We start from the raw sequence: 18,618 nt of genomic DNA on the forward strand, positions 1-18,618 counted from the left end.
CCCTACCACCTCTAATACTTATGCCTGCAGCTCTTCTGTCCACAAAGATCAGATCCCTCCCATTTTAGGAAAAAAAAAAAGCCTTCTATTTGACTCTTGTGGCTCTTCTGGTTTATAACCCGATTCTATCCATCCCCTTAGATGTTCACATATCTAGTAACAGGGAGGTAAATGATCCTGCTTCTTTATTCTCTTTTATGTTAGGAATGGAGCCTGAAACCTTGTACACACTAGGCAGGCATAGCACCACTGAGCTACACCCCCACTCACTCTTCAGTGTTTTTCCATTGGGCTTCTATCTTCACTTTGTCATTAATCTAACAACAAAAGACTTAGATTGCCTTTAGAACTTATTCTCTGAAGTACATCCATGGCTCCTACAGCACCCGTTCCCCTCTTTCTCCCTTCTGAAACCTCTTGTGAACCTCTGTCACATTCCGCTGTCATCTGTGACTCAGATCAACAGCTTTCAATGGGTTCTTATTCTCCACTGGAAAAAAATCAAGGTAACCACAGTATGGGCCTCTATGATCTAAGGAGATCAGCTTTCTATTCAGCGAACACTGATGGAGCACCCAGGCTGAGTCACATGTGTGTAACAGAGGAAGAGGGTTAGGAGGTTTCTCCATCTTTTGGCAATATGTTTTAGTTCATTCAGGGTTGGGGAGGGGAGAGAACTGGGGGGGGGGTTGAGAGAAGCCAGAGGGGATAGAGGGGTGATAAAGGAAACCAGAGAGAAGAGATAAGGTCATCTACACATTCACAAATGTTACTGTTTATTATTCCTTTGTGGCCCATTCCATACAATACTTTCCTGCCCTCATATTGGGAAATGACTTGCAAATTAAAATTTAAACAATGTAACTGACTTTGGGTGTGCTGCAGGACCACCCAATGGTCCATATAAGACATACAACATGATGTAAGGCCCTTGACAGTCCTAAGACTTCAGTCACCCAACCCGTTTGTCCTGACTATTAATAGTGGTAGATCAACAGACTGAGAACAAGGCATCAGACAAACCTTGCTTTCAAATTGTAATGGAACCATTTATGCTACTAACAGAAAACATACCTAAGAGTCAATAGAAAACCCACTTACAAATAGATGAAGAGATCTTGGAATAAGACTGAAAACAGGCTGTCAGTAGACAACTGGTAAATGTGTTTGGGATCATTCAGTGTCCCTTGATCCCAGAGTCTGTATGGAGATTTGTCTACTCAAATGCATTTCCTCCAGATACAGGGTTTCTCTGTGTAGCCCTGGCTGTTTGGAACTCACTTTGTACACCAGGGTGGCCTCAAACTCAGAGGTCTACATGCTTCTGGCTCCTGAGTACCAGGACTGAGGATGTGCACCACCAACAGCTGTCTCCTAGGCCTACTTCTTAACTGAAGTTGTCCCACCCAGGGTCTCCAGATTCTGCCCCTGAGCCACAGAAGCGCGTTTTCCCCTCCACAGTCTGATCTTCACACCAGACCTTGCAATATTAGCCTGGGGACATTACAAGGGCAGAGTTTCCAGATGACTACAAATCTACTGAATCAGTCTGCAGAGAGGCACAGAGTGAGAAAGCAGCCTTGGAGGCTCTGCCGAGGTGTTCCTGTGACTCATTTACTACCTTTCCAGAATGCAGTGGGAGCAACCACTCTTTGCATCAGTACTGACTCTCTCTCTCTCTCTCTCTCTCTCTCTCTCTCTCTCTCTCTCTCTCTCTCTCTCTCTGTGTGTGTGTGTGTGTGTGGGTGTGTGTGCTCTGAACTGGCTCACCTCCTGAGTCCCCATTTTGTTGTGACTATAACTGTCACTTCCCGACCTAGCTTTAAAGGTCGTGACAGAGACTCTGGAGACTGGGTGAGACAGTCATTGTGATACCAGGCATAGTTGGCACATGAACTCAGTGGTTTTTCAACCTGGGCTGCAAACTAGAAACATCTGTGGAGGTTTCCAAACTGCCAATGTCTCAGCTACACTGTAGAGATTCTCTTTTAAGAAGTCTTAGAAGGTTCTGGGCAACAGTAGGCTTTAAAGACCCGCCAGGTGATTCTGAAGTGTTGGCGGGCTGAGAGCACGGTGGGAGAAAGCTATTTAGTGTAGGAAGTAGCCCGGCTCTCTCAGTGAGCAGTCCATTTCGTTGGACTTGGACATAGAGGCAAATCTCAATCACTAAGAACTAGTTTTAAGTGTGTCCAGTTACCAAAGCAGAGGGAGGTGGCTCTCCTATAGGGAAAGGGCACAGCCCTCAGCAGAGACTGTCACAGGTTGCCACATGGCATTCTCAGGTAAGACTGAGGGACAATTCACACTGTGAGAGTTCCCAGTGCTGAGGTTAAGCAGGAGCCAGGATTCTCTCGTATGGGACCTGCAGACTAAGGTGCTTAGCAAGTTAATTTTTGCACATGTGTGTATGTGCATTTGTGCATGTTCAGGCGGGTGCATGTATATACATGGGCAAGGAAGGGTGCGTGTGAAGGCTAGAGGGCACCCTGAAGTGTTGTTTAGTAGGTGCGGTCCATCAAGAGTTTTGTTTCTATTTTGAAATGGAGTCTATCACTAGTCAGAAAAGCACAAAGTAGATGCAACTGGCTTGTCAGGAACCCACAGGGTTCTCTGTCTGTCTCCACCTCTTATGGAGGGGATTAGAAGTACAGGGCAGCACACCAGGCCTGTTTTTAAACAGGAATTCTAGGGATCAGGTAAGGCAAACATTTTACCACCTGAGTCATTGCCTCTGCCTTTAACTTCTTAGTGCTAAGAACTGGAGGGACCCATGTCTAGACTTCCGAGAGTCCCATTAGGTTGCCTGTATCTAAGATCTCTGTGGTTCCTAAGGCAGAGTGTAGGATCACGTCCTTCCTAGGGATGTCATTTCCCTTATCTGGCTCTAAAAGAGCCCCTTTGCATGTCTCTCAAAACAGATTCTCCATGCCATGTCCACCCAGCTTGGTCCTGACAGTACATTTCCAGTGCCCACGGCACAGAAACTTAATCTTAATATCCATTTCTACCTAGGTGCCTATAGGGTACAGAGTCGTTTTCTAATTGACTCTGAAAGCCGGAAGGACACAGTAGGCACATGCCCATATACTGTCTTGTTTTTAAACATTAGGTGTACTCACGTAGGTATCATTATAGCCTGTTGTGGTTTGACTATGACTTGATTCCTCCCCAAAAGGCTTGTGTGTTGAAGGCTTGGTCCTCAGTTTATAGACATAATCTTTGGGAGTGATTTCATATGGACTTCTATTTAATGAAAGGATTATTCATGTGCAGTGGCATCATTGGGGGTTGACAGGAAGTGGGAGGCAGGCCACTGGGTCCTGCCTTGAAAGAAACTGCTTGTCCTCTTTGCTTCCTGGCTGCCATGGGGTGAGCAGCTGTCCTCTGCCCTGCCCTTTCTTCATGATGACTTCATCTTGCCATGGATCCTACATGCAGCGGAGCCGGCTGATCATACACTGAAACCCCTGACATCCGAAGCCCAAAAGAGTCCATTGTCCTCGCCACTGTTTGTCACCTCAGGCAATTTGTCACAGCTTGGGTACTATGCACTCATTTTTCAGAAGAAAAGTTTGGGGCATAGAGAGGTAAAGTCAGTCACCCATGGGCACTAAACTCAAGTACAGACAAGGACTGGACTCTGCCTCTGTGTGTTCTCTCTACCACACAACACCACATGCATGTCACATATTGTGGGGATCCTCAAAGCTTTAGGGTCTTACTGAAGAGGTTCTAAATCTTGCTTCATCCTTGTGGTCTGCAGACCAACAATGTTGGCGACCCTGGGAACTTTCTACAAATGCACGACCTCCTATCCCAACCCGGCTCAGCTGAACCAGAATCTGTATTTTAACAAGATCTTATCTGAAGACTCTCAGAGTGGAGGAATTAGGGAGACAGTGGATTTTCAGCCATGTTTTGCCATTGTCCTTGCTGGAGTTAGTGGTATGTGGGTATGTGTTTATACAGGTATGCAGAATCTTACATAAATATACATTCACAGAAAAAAAAGCTAAGTCTATAACAATAATGTTTTAATCCTTCCGGATGTTTCCTAATAGATATAGGTTATAAGTGGCAGGCTTCTGATTAATAAACTCTTTTGCATGCAGACAGCATGTGAGACAAGGGAAGAGAGACACCATACGAGCCACCAGCAATTATATCTCCTGGCTCCAGCTGGTCCTTTCACAAGGGCCTTTCCCCTGCCCCTTAGTGGGGCCTGATAGACTTTCCAATTATGTAGAACCACTGTTTGTCATTTTATTAATTAAAGTCCTGTATGTAAAGCAGGCACAGCATTGTGGCTAGGCCTAATGCTATTATTTCTCTCATGGCCCTTTCCTCCTCCAGAGGTAATTACTGCAATTTTATGTCTAGGATGTGACCCGAGTTTGCTATGCATACTCTGTGTCTGTTTCAGAGCCATCTCTTGAACTCATAAGAAAAAAAAAAGTCATAGCAGAATCTCTGCTGAAAGATTCAGAGGCAGCAAATATTGTCCACACTGCCTACAGCACCTCCACCTCTTGGGTAAAGGGTTTTTTTTTTTTTTTTTTTTTTACAGTTTTTCCAATTACTGAAGAGTAGTGGGAGTTCCCCAGTTCAAGCCAAAATCAAGGATGGGTGCTCCAAGTATGTAGTTCATAAAAGTCTCGGGAAATACATCTGAATAGACAAAAATCCACAGAGATGAACTTGATTCGAGTGTCACCTGGCAGAGAATAGATGGCCAAGGCTGGACCACCCACAAATGCACGGCGTGCAGGCTGTCCGGATGTGAGTGTGAAATGCCTCCCCATAGACCTGTACGTTTGAACTCTTGCTCCCCACATGGCAGTGCTGTTTGGAAAGCTGAAAGAACCTTCTAGATGTAGTATGTTGCTTGAGGAGGTGCGACAGTGGAGACTGGGTTTGAGAGTTCAGGTTGGTTCTGCTCCTGGTGTGATCCACAGAGATGTCACTGAGGTGCCTCATGTTCTCACTGCCACCACCAGTGACAAGAGTCAAAACTTCAAGCTACAGTACTTTCTCCGCCCCTTAACACTCTGATGGATGTCACATATTCTGTCTCAGCAGTGAGAAACCCAAGTGACATGGTACTCAAGGCCCCTCTCTGACCTGAGGCACCAGGAGCGATTCTGGGTATGAACTTATCATTTTAAGAGTTCCTTGGTTTCACTGTGTTATCTCATTAACTTGAGCTGAGAATATTGACTTCTGGAAAAATCCAATGTTTTTGTTCTTTATTTTCTAATTCACCAGGAAAAAAAAAAAACACCAATTCTCTAGCTATAAATAGCTTAATGAAAAATCAACCCAGCAAGAGGCTGGCCAATGCAAATTTTTTTTTATAGCAGGCAAATAGAATATGATGTTGGCAAGTACTTGGAATTATAGTTGCTAAGAGAAGTTGGATGCCTGGCCACTCAGGAGGCCTAAAGACCAGACTCCTTGAAAACATTATCAGAGATCATCCTAGCCAGTGAAATTCATATGCAACTTTGTATGAACATGTAGATTGCACATAAAAATGGTAACCAGGGATCCCTGGATGCTAAGGTTATGTACCTACAAATATCTCTTCTTACTGGGTTTTGATTTCACCCCATTTTTTTCTTGCAATGTGTATCTATGAGTTTTGATAACTAAGACACAACTATAAAATGAACTTATAGTATACAACTATTAAAAGCAAACCTATGAGGAAAACTGATGTATGGATATTGAAGATAACCAGGAAGAGAAGATCCCACATTTATATAGCAGGTCGACTGTCTCTGTCCAGGTCTTTGTTTCCCCATCTGGAAGGAAGTGTCTTTGGAGGGTAGGATGGTGGGCAATTTCATTCACCTTTTTCATACTTCACAGAATGCTGTATAATCAGAAAAAAATGTTATCTTTAAATATGTAAGGGTTGTATTTTGATGTTGTTGGAAAGTAGGAACAAAGGGTGTCTCACTGAGCCCAGAAAGGGTCAGCGCTGGCACTGAGCTGTGGGCTTTGTGAGGAACCCAGGACAGCTAGGTGCTGTGAGGAAGGAGGTGGTGTGGCATGGTGGTAGATCAGGGACTCTGGATCAGAAACAATGGTCTGTCCTTTACTTACTCAGAGCCTTAGCATCCAACTATTAATGGAGCCAGCTAGCGGTGGCCTCCTTGCAGGGATTTGATCAGATTCTGAGAGCCCCTTGCCCCACTGCGCACAGATACTTGGTAAATGCCCTCTGTTCATTCTCTTGTGTTACAAATGGCAGGTAAGAAATCCATGTTAGAGGTGTAACAGGCAAACACACACACACACACACACACACACACACACACACACACACACACACAATCAGAAGAGGATGTATGGAAGAGTCTGCATGGAAGATTGACTTTTGTTTTTTTCCCCCTCTTTCTAGATTCTTTAGAGAATTCTTATTCCATTCTTATAAAAAGAAAAAAAGATGGTGTGATTTCTGGTGAGCAGTCCCCTTCTGTGCCTCAGTTTCTGTGAATATTAGAGACAATGCTGAGGGTTATATTTGTGGTCCTCCTCTAGGCAGGACTACACCCTTTACATGCAATTGTTGTGAAGAGTGTGGGAACAAGAACGTGTCTGTGTGTTTATCCAGACTCAGGATACATTGTCCGAGGTATCTTTACATATGCTCAAGAGACCCTTCCTTTAGCTCCACGCTAAGGGAGAGCTTTTTTCTTCTAAGGGACAAAAGATGAGGGTCTCTAAGACATTTGACTTGCTTTTAGGGTAATATAAATGAGTGAGAAAACCAAAGCCTGGACTGCTCTTTATACTGAGAACATTTCCCCCTTAACTCTCCTATGAATAAGCACTCTAGAAAGAGCCCCTGGGTCCTCTGTGAGGCCAGCCACCAAGCAGGGTTAGAATCATGGCTTGCTAGCTCCACACTCTTGACTCTGCAGAGCATCCCTGCTTTGCTACCCACTGGCCTGACCCTCTGTCTGTGAGCTAAGCAGTTAAGCCCCTAGCCCTATTCTCCTTCCTCATCTACATAAAGATGAGATTCATTCGTTTCTAGGGCCAGTGTAGGCAGAGGGAGTAGCTCTACAGTCCTTGACGTATAGTGGATTTTTACAGTAGTGACGTCTTTATAGTCATGTGGGATAGTTGCTACTGAAAACCTAAAGGAGGGCTACCTATTCTAGACACATTTCATAGGCCTCCAGAAGAGCCATTTGGAAAGTACCTCCAGCACTACTCTAGTCTCCTTTCCCACCTCCCTAAAGCATTTGCGCAGGCCCCAATGAGGGCTTCCTGAGATCAGTGTCTCCATCAATGGGGGTGCTGCCTATGTATAGCCTGCTGGATTCCTTTGGACACAAGGGATATTATGGCTGTTGGGTGATGGGGAAAAGCAAGGCAGCTGCCAGAAGGTCCCATGCAGCCCTGGCTTGTTGCAGATGGCTACATCACTTTGTAGGAGCCAGAGAAATTTCTGCTTCCTGCTGAGCTCCAAATCACATTCTCCTGGACAGAGACCGGACAACCAGATGAATGTCATATAAGCACCTGACTGTGGTCCCAGGGCAGGTGGAAGGTATTTTCTAAATAGCCTCCCTCCAAAGAAAAGCAGAGCCATGCACAGACAACAGCAAGTGAGTGTGGAAACATCCTCTGGCCAGACCAGTGAGTTTGCTCCTAATTGAGGCAAAGACTGAAGCCTGACACCGGAACAACTTCCTCCTGAGACAAGTAACTGAGCATCAAGTAAGATGCGGCTGGATACTCACAGGAGCTCCGCCTGATGTGCTATCTCAGTGCTGCTGGACCAGGCTGAAAAGACCCATGCTTGGGGGAAGGGGGAGAAAGAGAGTTCCTTCCAGAGAGTGCTAGTCCCTTGATGCTTGCCAACTGGACTTCTCCCTTGACCATGAAGTATTCATGCTGCACTGCTTGGCTGCAAATAGACAGAAGCTGGGCCCAGGCTGACCCTGCTAGGAACTGATTGGTGCTCACTGATCAGCACTTAAATGCAATATGGTGGAGAATGGGTGAGCAGAGGAGGTCGAAAGGCAGAGCTGTCTTCTCTGTGGAAGGTGTCCTGGCTCCGGGAATGACCCAGATCAAGTCCGGGAGGCTGTGCAGTAGCTGTTCTCCTTCCCACCAGCTAACTCTGGCTAGACACGAGTGGCTAACAACAGGGCACATACAAAGCACAGATTGCATGTGAACCCTACAGGGGGCAGTAAGGTCTCGGTTACATTGGAGAGGTATTCCTTTTGCCTCCACAACTGAGAGTCCTTCTCTGGTGGGTGGTAGACCTCTGAATAGGCAAGCATGGTGCCAGAAATATGGTGGTTCATACCAGCTCCTTCTAATCTAGTGCTTCTCAACCTTCCTAATGCTGTGACCCTTTAATCTAGTTCCTCATGTTCCCACAACTATACCATTAATTTTGCTGCTACGCTATAACTGTAATTTCACTATTGTTGTGAGTTGTTATGGAAATATTCTTGGAGAGAGAGGTTTGCCAAAGGGGTCATGACTCACAGGTTGAGAACCACTGCTCTAAGTTAAGATGGGGTCATCTGTATGAGAGAAGAACATGATGTTCAGAGCCATGGAAGTCTGGCTTTGGTCTTGACTTGCATTTGTTGCTTTGGAGCTATGGTATACTACTCTAACCTAGATCATGGGTGGGGAAGACCCTACCATGGCCTTATATATAATCTGCTCTCTGAAGTGGGCTTTATCAGCCCTTAGCTCTTCCTGCACGTTGCCCTGGCCCTACCTTGTTGACTTTAGGCAGGGGATGATGGAGCAGAACCCCATAGTCTTAGTTTCTCCCTCCACCTCAAGTCTCTTTGGTTTTGGTACCCTCTTTTTTTCTCTACTTTTTATGAGAGGCTTTATCAATAAGTTTGAGAACCTGAAAACCTCAGGTATCATGAGGATTCCCCTGTGTTTCCTTTCCTGCCTGCAGGACGAGGGTGAGACAGCTTTGACTAAGTCCAGTCAACACTGCTGATTCACACTGAGTGGCTGGCAAAGGAAGGTCTATCACTCCAATCATAGATGCCAGAAGAGTCATAAAAAATTGAAACTGGAGAGCAATTGATGAAAGGGTTTTCATGGCTTCTATAAGACTGTCACTATAGGGTACCATTCTCATGGGGATGTAGGCAGGGTTTAAAGAATGGCTGAAGGAAATTCTTCATGCCAGTCTTCTCTCCTGCATCTGTCCAGGTCACATTTACTAGTCCTAATGACACAGAGTATGGGTCTTTCTCCCTTTAGGCTAGAGAGCCCACACAGACATGGCAGAACTCCATGGCTAACCTTCTGCCTGGGCTCAGCTGCTCCAGCAGTGAATTAAAGTTATTATTATTATTTTTTCTTCCCTTGGGTTGACTTAGAGTAGAAGGGTCTAGATGTGTTCCAGGATACCCGTGTGTGTGTGTGTGTGTGTGTGTGTGTGTGTGTGTGTGTGTATGTACATGTACACAAATGCTTCAGCACACTTGAATGTAAGGACAGAGTTGTAGTTTAGGCAAGGTCTGATAATCAGCAGTGGGGATCTGACTATCACAAAAACAGGTGCATGATATCCATCTTCCTGGGTCCTTCACATTCCTGCCATCCATAAAAGAAAAACCACTCCCATGTTTTAGAGTAGGAAGACATGAAAGAAACACTACTCCTTCCTGCCCCAGGCTTTCTTCTGGCCTGAGAACATGGATTAAAATATTCTAGTCACAGGCAGGCTATTCAAATAAAACAGAATTTCAAACCACATAGGGCTTGTTGAGATAGTCAGGTTGCTGGGATGTGTGAAAGGTGGGGGAGGAGTGGGACAGCCCCTGCTCCTAGCATGTCCCCCTCAGTATTAGCAGCAGCTGCAATGCTAGACACATCAGAGTGTCTGAAGCCAAATCAGACTGAAACAGGCCCGACAGCAAACAAGCACATGAAAGCCACGCAAGCCTTTCCTCCCCCGTGGCAACTTTAATTATTTGAACTGGAGCTTGGCGAAATAAAAATAAAAATAAAATAAAAATCAGAATATATTGTAAGTGGCTCCCTAATTTCCTGCAGAGAGTAGCTTGTGGCAGGGAAGGGGAACAGAAAAAAGTCACAATGCTGTCTCTGTTTGTGGCTGAGCTAGGCGGGGGTCTTTAAATATTCATGCTTTATGTGTAACCGTGTAAAGAACAGGAGGAGGTGAGGCCCACAGTAGTAGTTGGGCAAAAGAGGCATGAGAAGTGGCTGCAGGTAGCCAGAGGGGGACATGGGGGCTGGAAAGCTTGTCGAAAACCCTGGGGGTTGCCTTCGCACAAGGCTCATGCTGGCCTTGACGTCATTGTTGATGGGCATTTGGTCTGGTTGTGTATGCTCTCCTATTCACCTCTGTTTCTGCTCCACAGTTTCTGATTTCTTTTCCGAGTCATATTTGTAAATGGAAAGATGCATCACCCTGCTTGGGGTGGCAGGTATTGGGGGGGATCTGCATGCACTCAGGATAGATTTTGTTCACCATTGACGGGCACACCAACAGCCAATAAATTTCAGGATCCAGGCCTAGCAACCAAATCATTAAGGATAGAAATTGAAGATGCAGAGACCCAGCTTTAATGATGTTATTCTGGAAGTCAAAAGCAGAGCCTAAGAAACCCCATTTATCTATTTCCCAAGTGAATACACATGGAGAAACAGACTTACTAGCCACTTCCTTCCTTCCTAGATTTGGAGGGAAGTTCATCAAGGGGGAGCTTGGTGCCCTGTGGGAATGCACTGGTGAATATGGAGGGTTTAGAGCCTACAGTTTTGAGGTATTCTGCATACATTTGGCAGACCAGGACTGGTTTGTCTGTAGAGAAGGTATTCTATGCTCAGTGTAAGTCCTGAAGTCCAGACCAACCTAGATATCTATCCGTTATCATCTGACCCTCATCAGGGAAACCCTTCATACCTCTCTATCTAACACCCATCTCTCTGTATCTAGCCCTCTTAATCTAGGGAAGCCTTTTTAGTAATTGTGAGGTTCAAAGACCTTATGACCTTGCACAGCATCGTTACAGCTACTCGTGTCCCTGCTATTGCGGCTCTGTTATCCTGGAAGAAAGAAACTCACTTTCTACCTTCTGCATGGAGGATTTGGATGTAGTGGGAGTCAGGGGTTATAAACCTGTATACACACACACACACACACACACACACACACACACCTATTTTGTTTATTTACTTATACTCCCCCCCAATGATGATGATGACAATGATGACATCATTATCAACAACAATACATTGCTCTTAACATTGAGAGTCTGTCAACCTTAGATATCTATGGTCTGAAAAGCTGATGGTGAAAGTCAGGGCAGTATGAACATATACAAACATGAATGATGTGACTGTGTGTGTGTGTGTGCGTGTGTGTGAGTGTGTGTGTGTGTGTGTGTATGTGTGTGTGTATGTGTGTGTATGTGTGTGTGTGTGTGTGTGTGTGTATGAACCCACCCCTTTCTTTCCATTGTGCCTGCTCAGCCAAGTTCTGGAAAAGGGCAGGAAAGAACAGAAACAGCCTAGAGCAAAGCCAACCAGAGGAAAAGGAAAGCCAAGGAAAACACCTGTCTCTGCTATTGATCAACTCAAAGGTTATCAGGGAAGTGAAAGAATATTAGGAAAATATCACTTTGCTTTGACATTTCTTTCTCTGAAATTAGGCTTATATTAATCCCAGGAAAGAATAAATTTAAAGACCAAATGCTCCTTAGGAGCCTTCTGTCCTCTCAGGTGGGCCAACCATCGGTGTTCGGTTTCCTCACAGGAAAACCTTCTCTTTTATGGTCCTGCTTCGAGGCAGCTCACCAGTGACTGTAATTCCATCATGGGCACATACACCATGTCTTCTCAAATACAATTTATTTCAGTGAATCTATTAATTTCTGCCCAGACTTCTTCCAGAAAGAAGTGAAGGTGGCTCAGAGATACACACAGCTTGATGGGATGAGACAGACAGACAGACAGAGGGTAAGAAAGATAGGTTAAAGGCGTAGCTGTAGGGTCAGGTGTCAATGGACACACGTTTGCTTACTCAGGGAAGTCTCTGCTTTAATTTAATCATTTGTCTTATGAAAATAGTCATGTGTATGCCTTTTCTATTATCTGTTATGGTTGAGTTTTTATCTCACAGCAGTCCTGGAGGGTTAGGATTTGGTCCCTAAGCAAGGTGACTGTTGTATACTTCTGCTGGCTAATGCTTTCCTACCTGGGATTTCTACCAGCCAAAAGAGCGGATGTAAACCTGGTTAGTTTTAGAATGTCTAAAATTTGTGAGGAAACAGATTACTTAGAGGGAACATGGCTAAAACTTAGCCAGATGAGAGTTTCTTCTGTGACTTCCCACAAAAAGAGGACGAATCTAATCTCTGGGTCGGATTTTTTTTTTTTTTTTTGGTGCAGGAGCCAACTTTCTCAGGTATGGCCTGGCCTATGAGTCTGATACCTGGAAGAATCCTTCTTCTCAGCCCATGCTCCCTCTGTTCACACAGTTTCCCAGGCACTGCTACAGACTGTTTTCATAGCACCCACTCTGCTTCCTGAGCCCCTAAGCCTTTTACATGTGCTAACCTACTCAGTCCTCATCTCCGTGGGCTAGGCTCGACTTAGCTAACAGTATCCCCACTTTCCAGGTAAGGAAACCAATGCCCCAAGAGGTCCACTAACTGCCCAGACAAATGGTACAGTCAGAATAAAAACATGTCTCAGATCCAGGTCACTGATCAAGAGTACACTCTGCTATTGTTTGCATGGAGGAATCTTACATGCATTTCTTGGCCATGGGAGAATAGGACCCAAATGTTAAAGAACATGTCACCAGGCCTCAAGGTCTCACACTCAAGAGATGACAGCTGCAGGTATCACTTGGATAGTGGCTTTGTTGTACCTCACTGAATGCTATCGATGTCTTAGTGGAATTATGTAAATACATTTTTATGCTTCTCAGTGCTCATAATGCACTATAAAAGATCAATATTTTGGGAAAAAATATTTTAAAGAAAGGCTTGGAAATGCAACCATTCTTCTCTATTATGCTTATTATAAGAAATCTATTTCTGATTTGCTTAAAATCGAGGTCCTACTGAAAAATGTTTGGTGCAGCTAAGTATGAGTATTTAAGGAAAGACTCTGTTGATGGAGCTTTGCCATGTAGGTGAACATGTACCCAAGGCATGACAGAAACAGTTCCCCATCTTTTCCCAGGAACACGCTTGGGTCCACTCTCCTGCTCTCCGAGCTCTCCCAGCTACTTTCTTAATCCGATTTATCTGGAAGTGACCCAGGTGTGGGAGGGGGAGTCAGGGACCTAGAGGAATCTGAACACTTACCTCACAAGGAGAGTTCTTCATGGGTGCAGGGAACGGAGCACTGGTCACTGTTGCACTTTTGTAAGTGGGTACATCAGTGGTGCTGAGCAACAGGGCACCACCTGGGGAGAGTCACAAATGTGTCATCACTATGCACTGAGGGGTATAGGGTATAGACTGCAGAGTTCTGCTTTAGCGGGGAACATCTCTGAGGATGCTGGGTTCTTGTCTACAGTGGATAAGGAAAACCTCTCTTGATTGTCAGCGAATCCTGGCTCATGCTGAGTCCTTCACTCCAAACTGCCCAGGTGGTCCCAGTACCAGGTTATCAGCTTCAACCCAGGAGTAGCCAGAAGCAGGCTAGATTTTTCTGACCCACCTCGTGGGTAGGCATGGTGGCCCTTGACTTCCAATAGTCTCATGACCTTCCTTTTCTTCACCATGTTCCAGAGCCCAGGGTATCCTGGGGCCCTTGCACCTTCTGGCGAAACTAATTTCTTGTCTTTCCTCGGTTTCACTTGGCCTGAAAATTGCTGCTGGTTTTCAGCTGACCTGCATCAAAGCCCCATATCTAACTAACAAAGGTGACCCTGAGAATGGACATGTTCAATAATTCTAGAGCTCATGAAGGGGCAAGGAGGAGGTGAGCCCTGCAGGTAAGCTTTGAGCAGAATACTGCCTTCCTTGCTGTGCTGGGTAGAGGTCCTTTGTCTTTTATCAGTCTGTATAGACTCTAGCATGGACATGAGGGAGAAGGGAAGAGAGGTAGTACCTTGGTGGCCCCGGGAATGGGCATCCTTTAGGGTCCTCACTTGCCACCTGGGCATATGGGGTGAGAGTGGACTTTGGGTCCAGCCACAGAAGCCATCCTCGAAGTTACAGTAAAACCCAGCAGGAAGTTTACCTGTAGAGAGATCGCAGGTACCATCATTACCAGCATATGAACGGTAAACGGTGCTGACAGCAAGGCAAATTAGCTGGGGAAGCCCACATTATTCTCATCGATGGTTGTCATCCAGTGAGAAGACTGACCTCCCCCACCATTGTGTGTGTGTGTGTGTGTGAGCGTGCGTGTGTGCATGTGTGTACTGTACGTGTGTGTGTGTGTGTGTGTGTGTGTTAATGATTCTATGATACTTCGCTTACAATGAAATGGTAATAATAAATTCACACAGCTCAGTCCTGTATATAACAAAGGAGAGACTCAGAAATGCTGAACAAATTCAAAAGCCAACAGTCATTCCTCCGGGACTAGAACCCATATCGGCTCCTCAATTCTGTACTCTTAATTCTGATCCACTAAGAACATGGTTGACGAGAGGGTAACGTATAGCTAGAGAGCAAACATCTGTAATGTCTGACGCAAGGGCTCTTGTCATTGTATGGTAGTGGCAGAGGGGGTTCTGAAGAGTAAAAAGTTGTCAAAGGACACTGATTCCTTGCCCTAGGGCCCTCTCCTCTGCAGGTAGTTGCTCCCGGAAGTTTCTTGAGATTTGAGTTCCCAAAATAACCACAGAAGGTCCGGATGACCTCTGTGGAATGTTTCAACGGAGTGTTTGGCTAAAAAATGTATGATTCTTCCCCTTTGATTTCCTCATTGCCCCCTTTGAATTTCCTCATTCTCCCCCTGTCCTCCCCTCTTTTGTGGTTTTTGCCTTTATAAGCCCGTTACAAGTTCAGGCCGTTGTTGAACTCCTCTACCCCTGCGTGGTGTATGAGTCTCGACCCCGCATGCTGGCCTGAGATCTCACTCTGTTTCACTTTCAATAAACTTCCTCATGCGATTGCAGCAAGTCTGGTCTCGGCGCCTCGCTGGGTGCGCGCCTCTCCTGAGATTTGAGTGAGGGTCTCCCTTCGGAGGTCTTTCAGTTCTATCTTGGGGTGGTTGGTTTGAATCTCTCCTATCACCCCTTTCTGCACAGACATAGTATTGTTCATGTTTTTCTACTGGTCCCATTTGGCGGGCAGTGAACTGAAGCCCTGTGCCGAGTTCTGAGCAGTTTGTTAGATGAGTCGGAGCTGGGTGTGTCTTATTCTGTTTTCCTCTGAGACTTCAGGCTCACTTCCCTTGCTGCACAGCCAGCCAGGACCCTAGTGGAGCTGAGGCCCCGCCCACCTCAGTGCTCATTGGATGGTTCTGAAATTGCAGGTTTAAACTGCTATTTGGGGTTGTTAAACTCCTGTAATATCACCTGTTTAAACCATCCGGGTTACAATGGTCTCTATATCATCTAAAGATTCGGCAGCAAGGGGCCTGTGGTCGTCAGCAGCAGGGTTGGGGGGCATGGCCCTTTCTTTTATATCTATGCCCTATATTTCCCGGAAAGAGGGGGAAAGAGTACATATTTCCTCCAGCTTCCTTTGAGAATGATTGGCTCTACGTGGGTTCTCAGCCAGGAGAGCTGGTGGGGTGTTCTTTTCCTACAGCCCCTGCGCTACAGCTCCAGGCCCGTCTAGGAGGAAGCAGGGGCTTTCTGTCTCCACATGGGAGAGGAGCTCTCTAAGAGCCCCACCGCTCTGCATGTCCTTCCTATGTCTCAGCTTCTTGGCAGTGGCGGTGGATGAGGGCCCTCATGCTTCCTGGCTGTGACAGCATCGTAGTGAATTATTACTCATTCCCCCCGATGTTCAGTGCATTTCACACAGAGGCAGAATTATAAATTAAAACAGGCTGTCACTAACTCTAAGCATCTCTTCCCATTTATACCCCCCTGAAGAAATCATTTTCCCCCAAGCCCTGAGTGTTCTTCTGATTAAAAATCCAAAAGCTAAGGAGATCTTTCTGTTTTATTTTTTACTCCTACCCTCAAGGGATCCCATATCCAAGTCTGGCGCAGAAACCAACTCCTGTCTAGAAGTGACCTTCGAGGAAGGTGCTTCACAGGCATGCTTTAAAAACCAAGGTTTGGCTCCAAAGGGACAGGATTGTGGGAGGATTGAGGGCAGAGCAAGGGCTTAGAGCGCCCTTCCCCCAACCTTCTCAGTTATGGGACCACAGTAGTGTGCAAACCTAGGGGCTCAAGACCCAGCCTTTCTTTTCTGCTGCGTTTCCATAGGTCAGTATCAGCTGCTTTCCTTAGACCCCTCAGCACTGTTTGGTAGGGTTGGTTTTAGGATGAGATAAGGGAAGAGGGTAGAAATAGTATTACCCATTGCCTCTTACACCCACACTGCAGGAGGAGGGTGAAGGAGCCAGCAACACCCTGGGGGTGGGGACAGGTCCTTCCTATCTTTCGGGAAGGGCCTCCCAGAGCTGCTTGGGGGAAGTCCTATTTCTTTTTGTCTTGTCTGAATAAAGGGAAAAGAGACAGGCAGGAAAACAAAGCAGGTCAATGGCAGGTTTATGTGACAGTTAAACCTTGAAGGGAGGAAGGGGAGCCCAGAGGACATCCATCTTTTCAAACTGGTCAAGGCAGTGTGCTCTACAAGAAAGGCACTCTGGAAGAAGCTGGTGTGGGTATTTGTCAAAGCAAATACCCCAAGGGATTCAGCTGAGGCCAGGAAATCCTTGCAGAGCTTAAGGCTGGCCAGTAAGGCGGAGTCTGTTATCATTCAGTCTTTGATTAGCAGCTCTTCTCAATTAGCCCAGCACCTTCTGAGTACATGGCCCACAGCAGGACATTAATATCTATGTGTGGAAGTAAAGGAAACAGGTCTGATCCTAAACTTCTTGCCACTGAAAATGGGCTCTAGGAACCATGTACCCCTCTGTGGCCAGGGCAGTTAGAAGCATGTGTTCCCTGAGCTGCACCCAGCCTGCTGGTTAGAATCTGTTTCTTAGCTAGCTCTCCAGGGAATAGAATCTCTGGCTGCCCACACTGGAGAGGTGTCACTCTCACAGAGTTCCCCTTCTTGGGCTGTGGCCAGGCTTCTCATTGGCTGGATGGCAAATGGAGTTGTGCTGGGGGTGGGGGTGGGGTCAATCAATCTCACTACATTTGGCAATTATGACACCTGATTCCACTCTAAGAGAGATAAATGGGCAGAGTCACAGGGATGTGACCCCAGCCACAGCTGCGGAAGCTGCCAAGTGTAAACTGTAGGCCAAATGACACTTCTTTCCCTTCCCTCGTGACAACTCTGTTAACATTTTTGATAAATATGTGTTATACATTTTCTTGAAAATATGGAGTCATGAGGAAAATGTTAGAAGAAATATATCAAAATATTATGGTTATCTCTGAATATCTGGGAGAGAGCGCTATGGGCAACAGTAGTTTCTCCTGTGGATCTTCCCAGTATTTTACAACCAAGATGTTTTATTTTACAATAAAGAAATAAACTTAAAAAAAAAAAAACAACAACTGGTTTTGCCTGGAAGGAAGCATATGCCCACAAAACAGATGAAGAGTGTTGGGTTCCTGGAGGGGGAGGGGAAGTAATCTACCTGCCTAGCTAGTGAGCTGGTGAGGGAAAGGGATGACCCTTGGTGGGGGGCATGTTTCTGAGGCTGGGGTATTAACCAAAACTCTCCACTGGGTATACCCTTGGGAGGCCTCCCTTGGATTTGGTGATGTTTTTAATCTGAAAAGCAGGAGCTTGGACAGGCACTGCATCCCAGAGAGGAAAACTTGAGAACTCTCTGGAATCGCAGAAAGGTGGTGGAAGAACTTCTGTGGTTCTTCAGTCTCCTTTGTTCAAGGAGAGCCTCTAGCAAGCGAGGTTCAGTGCTCAGCACAGCCCAGCCTGCTCATGCAACAGGTGCAGCCTTATTTATGATAGCCAGAAGCTGGAAAGAACCCAGATGTCCTTCAGTAGATAAATGGATACAGAAATTGTGGTACATTTACACAATGGAGTACTACTCAGCTATTAGAAACAATGACTTTATGAAATTCCTAGGCAAATGAATGGAATTAGAGAATATCATCCTGAGTGAGGTAACCCAGTCACAACAGAGCACACATAATATACACTCACTGATAATTGGATACTAGCCCCACAAAGCTCTGAATACCCCAGAAACAACTCACAGAACTTATGAACCTAAAAAAGAAGGAAGGCCAGAATGTGAAAGCCTCAGTCATTCTTAAAAAAAAAAAAAGAAAGAAAGAAACAAAAAAAGAAAGAAAGAAAGAACGAGTGAAAAAGGAAAAGAATGTGTATTCATCATATATTATTATGTAACAAATTTTGTGAGCTATAATAATATTTTATAAAATAAATAAATTAATAATGAAAAAGAAGAAAATGTGCGAAAAAAACTAGGTGGATGTGGCCTGCTGTGTGTGAGAATGCAAGGTGGACTCTGAAGTCAGGCTGAGGTCGGACTGATGCTCAGTCTCCGATG

At 45.5% G+C, this 18,618-nt stretch overlaps 1 protein-coding gene across 1 annotated transcript in view; it reads right to left on the bottom strand.

Moving 5' to 3' along the window:
• The window catches only part of ALK (ALK receptor tyrosine kinase), a gene marked incomplete at both ends in the record, with an annotated part of 704,256 nt that overhangs the window by 97,188 nt on the left and 588,450 nt on the right, over nucleotides 1-18,618 (bottom strand). The window contains 2 exons of the mRNA XM_080929282.1: nucleotides 13,350-13,450; nucleotides 14,101-14,232. Of these exons, the coding sequence (XP_080785408.1) occupies nucleotides 13,350-13,450; nucleotides 14,101-14,232 (233 nt within the window). The remainder of the gene's footprint in view (nucleotides 1-13,349; nucleotides 13,451-14,100; nucleotides 14,233-18,618) is intronic.

The sequence above is a fragment of the Micromys minutus genome (assembly GCF_963924665.1).
Source record: "Micromys minutus genome assembly, chromosome: 1".
NCBI lineage: Eukaryota > Metazoa > Chordata > Mammalia > Rodentia > Muridae > Micromys > Micromys minutus.